A 4,000-nucleotide genomic window follows, 5' to 3' on the forward strand; every position below is an offset into this window, starting at 1 on the left:
CAGTATAAAGCAATATTATATCATTACTTAATTAGAGTTGAGGATTTATATACACTGCTGATATTTGTATTGTGAAGTCGATCACGCGGTGGAATTATAAGGCATACTTTCTGTTTTATTGCGCTTTACAACGGGGTAGACGGGAGCCAATCGGGGACGAGTGCGGCGCTCTACGTCAGACGCAAGGGGCGTGTCAGAGGCGCGTCCGCTCCGGTGTAGTAGCGGAGTTGACTGTAGTGCTCGAGCTCCATTGAAAGTGGCTCCCTGGCTTAGACGCGGTGCGGGCAGACAAGGGGGCGGACCAGCCGGAGGAAAACTTGACAGAGACAAACAGCAGCCGCGCCGCTGACCTCCACAGCTGACACTTTTATCAGCGCGAGCTTCCACGGGACACACATTTACTGCGTGTCGCTGAGTGACGTGCCAGCGGACACAGCGGAGGCGCGCCCGGTAACGGAGTAACGTTTGCAGGAAAGCGAGAGGTGAGGCGGAGGCAGATATTTGTAGTTGAGAAGAAGAGCCTCGGTCACAGGTGGGGACTCAGCTACAGGTAGCCTCGCGGGAGCTGTCGTGGCACAAGATAGCTGTGAAAGCGCACGCGGGTCATGAGGATTTCTCCGGTCGCTGCTCGGAGCGCCGCGTCGCAGCTGTGAACGAAGAAGAAGAAGAAGAAGAGGAGGCAGAAACCAGAGGAAGAGCCTGACCACTTCTCTGCCGCTCAGCCCGAGAGCAGAGGCAGCATGTCCCGGAGGAAGCAGAGCAAACCCCGGCAGATAAAGCGTAAGCATGACACAAGTTTCCCCTCTTCTTCTTCTTCTGAGTGTTCGTGTGTCGATGCGCCGCACGCGCGTCCCTGCCCGGACCCCCCTCATCGGTGCGTAAATTAGAAAGCACAGCTGACTCTGAAGACTTTAAGTTTCAGATGCAGCTCGTTGTCTCGGGATAACCGGAGGATGTCGCCTCCCCTCCAGCCCCTCCTGTCCTCCTCAGCCTTTATTAAAGGGGCTCCTCGGCAGCTGCCTCCGCGCTGTAAGGCTGTGCAGGAATATCAAAAAGTTTTTCTTTATTACCCTGTGCGGAATGTTTTTGTGCATTGGCAGCTGAAAGTGTGGCCGGGGCTTCCTGTTTAATTCTGTTGTGGAAACGTCAGTGTTCTCGGCAAAAAGCCGATGTGAGCTGAGATAAAGCAGCGATCCGATGTGAGCGCAGATAAAGATTAAAATTGGATCTTTTTTATTTGTTTTCTGTCTGAGGCAGCGCCAAGGCCGCCGCTGCATCCCCCCCTCCTGGCTTTTCACTTCTCCTTCCTACAGATGGGGCGTGAGATAGGCCGCATGGCCGATCTCTCCCGCTGATAGCTGCTTACAATTGGATCTGTTTTTTCATCTATCCTTTTAACTCAATAATGCATCTCGAGGCCGCTTGAAAGGCCCTTTTCTTGGTCTGGCGCTTGGCTGGTCTCCGTGCTTGACGAGCTCTTCCTGTTTATAAAACGTGTGACGGTTTATCGCTGCTAACTGATGTTCAGAGTTGATATAAGAGCATATTAATGATGTTGTGATTAACCTCTGCTCCTGCTCTGCGGGCCTGTTGCACACCGAGGGGATGGTGGGGACTCTCAGTGTTAATGTGGTTCTGCTGGAGAAGAACAAATATTTGGAAGCAGCAGCTGGAAACCGTGACATAAGTTTGTTTGGCAGCGTCGTCACTGATTGTGTCACGGTGTCCTATTTAACCTAAAACCTCCCCAAAACCTGTGGATCTTTTTAAATGAATCAAACAGTTGTTCTTGTGCAGAAACCAAACATAGCAACCACAGAGAGGCCGGCTATTAGAAAGTTCAAATGCTAACCAGCCATGCATGCAAGGACTTCTTTGCCAAACTACAACATCATTGTAAACTGATTTTACTGTCTGCAGATAGTAATTAATAGACCTGGAGACGGTCTGACGTGTCTCTCCTTAAAATCCATGTGAACGAAGCCAAAGGAAAATATTAACATGGCAACTTCATCACACTTCTTCCTCTTGTGATGTATAATCGACACAGTAATGACACATATTGATATTTTATTCCAGCTTGCAGGTACATTGGACTTACCAGAGTCAGGGCTGACAATACAGTTTGTCCATTTGTAAACATTAGTAACGCCACATGTCGGCTGTATTTTTATTCTTATTACTATTATCATGTGTAATATTATTAGTATTAGTTTTATTAGCAGACAGATTTGCTTTGTTCTGTCCAAAGTCCTGGAAGCAAGTCTTGACACCCCACGCACACACGAACACACACACACACTCATTTTGAAGCTGCATCTACCTTAACTTCATTCATTGCGAGGACTTAAAAATAAATCTGATCTTTAATAAAAGCTTAAAGTTTGCTGGCTTTTTGTGAAAATAAGGTTTCATTAAGTGTTTGCTCCTGTGGAATTCCTCCTCCGATTTCTACCTCTTTGAGTGCCATGTCTCTAATTTATCTTGGGTACATCAAGTTCCAGATTCAGATTTTGTTGCTGTGCTTAGACTCTGTTCAGTTGGATTCAAGCATCTAGTCCAAAATGGTGCGGCACACTTGGAGTAAAGTTTCTCTTTTTCATTTTGGATCCAGAAATGCTGTAAGTAGATATTTAAATCATCCCTTCAAAAAACCATTTGATGATTAACCTGGACTAATGAAGGCAGATGATGATGATGATGTCTTCAGTACCTGGAGAATACAGTTGGTGGTAGCTGTTTGTGTTCTAATTCATCCACGGCATCCGTCTTGGTCATGGATTTCCATCAGGAATTTCTCTCGATGATGCCTAACCCTACCCCTCCTACATCGGTTCCCATAGAGAGGCAGTGAGCTCCCAGCAGGCGCCTCCAGTAAGGCCAGCAGCGAGGCCTGGAGATGTATTCCAGACCCCAAGGCTGATAAACTCAGGCTAGACCCGGTGTGTATGAGACAGCGTGTATATGTGCGCGTCTCAGGGGTGTCATGGCCATCTTTATCAGTGCTTCTGGTCCACCGTGCTTCCCTGTGCACCAGGCCCCGGCTGTGGTCGAGGCCGGCCAGGCTCTCAGCCCCGTGACTCTCTTGTGATTTGGCAGACATTTTGATAGGAAAGAGTGAGGAGTGATAAGGACTTTGTTCAGCTGGGGTGTGTGTGTGTGTGTTTGGGGGGGGGGGGGGGTTCATGAGGTAGGAGCTGCTACCACTACTGTTACTGTTGAACCACCATGTTGTTTTGAGCATGCTGCTTGCTGATAGTGATATGACAAATTCCAGCCAGGTCACAGTGGTGTTGGGTGCCGTTTCATTGTTGAAACTGACTTTGTTTCCTAAATTGATTCACGCCTTCGATAAGTCATTTAGTTACTCATCCAGCTGAAGGTAAACCACTCGTTTTTTAACGTTGCATTTGGAGCTACAAATAAGCTTGTGTTGACCTGCTCTCAATACAGCTCTTCCTGTTATTGTAAAAGTTATTTGGTGTCCAGTTAAAGCTTTCAACAGACGGAGATGTGAGCGCTTGAGTGTGTGTGAAAAATGCACTAAATGAATCAGTGGGGATACTTTGAATGAGCGGGGTGGCTTCGTATGTGTGCAGATTATAATCCAACTCATTAGTGGTGCAGTTACAGTAAAGCAAAACTCAGGTGGTCTACAATCATCCATGAAGCCAAGTGACTGAGTATTCCTGCCTCTCGTACCACACTGAAGATGTTTATGTTAAGACTACTTCTACTTTTCCTGTAAATATCGGCATTAATGTGTCGCAATCGATGGAGATGACATCTTTTTGTTGTTGTCCTTTTCTTTGTTTCTTTGTTTCTTTGTATCAACATCAACTTTTGTGTTTGAAACAAAGAAAAGTAGTGTTAAACCTACATGAACCACCGCAAACATAATTTATTACAGTTAATAAAACTGGAAACACTGTTATTAGCTGTATTACCTCATGGCTGAATCTTGTGTTTCAACTATTTATTTTAATAATAAATTTTATTT

General features: G+C 46.2%; 1 protein-coding gene across 1 annotated transcript in view; it reads left to right on the top strand.

The window, feature by feature from the left end:
- The first annotated feature begins 202 nt into the window (after positions 1-202).
- zfpm1 (zinc finger protein, FOG family member 1) overlaps positions 203-4,000 on the top strand; it is a 104,683-nt gene continuing 100,885 nt past the window's right edge. The window contains exon 1 of the mRNA XM_005937468.2: positions 203-780. Within this exon, the coding sequence (XP_005937530.1) occupies positions 741-780 (40 nt within the window). The 5' untranslated portion in view covers positions 203-740. The remainder of the gene's footprint in view (positions 781-4,000) is intronic.

This window comes from Haplochromis burtoni, unplaced genomic scaffold (assembly GCF_018398535.1).
Source record: "Haplochromis burtoni strain Fernald_Lab_line unplaced genomic scaffold, NCSU_Asbu1 Contig_229, whole genome shotgun sequence".
In the NCBI taxonomy this organism is placed as follows: Eukaryota; Metazoa; Chordata; class Actinopteri; order Cichliformes; family Cichlidae; genus Haplochromis; species Haplochromis burtoni.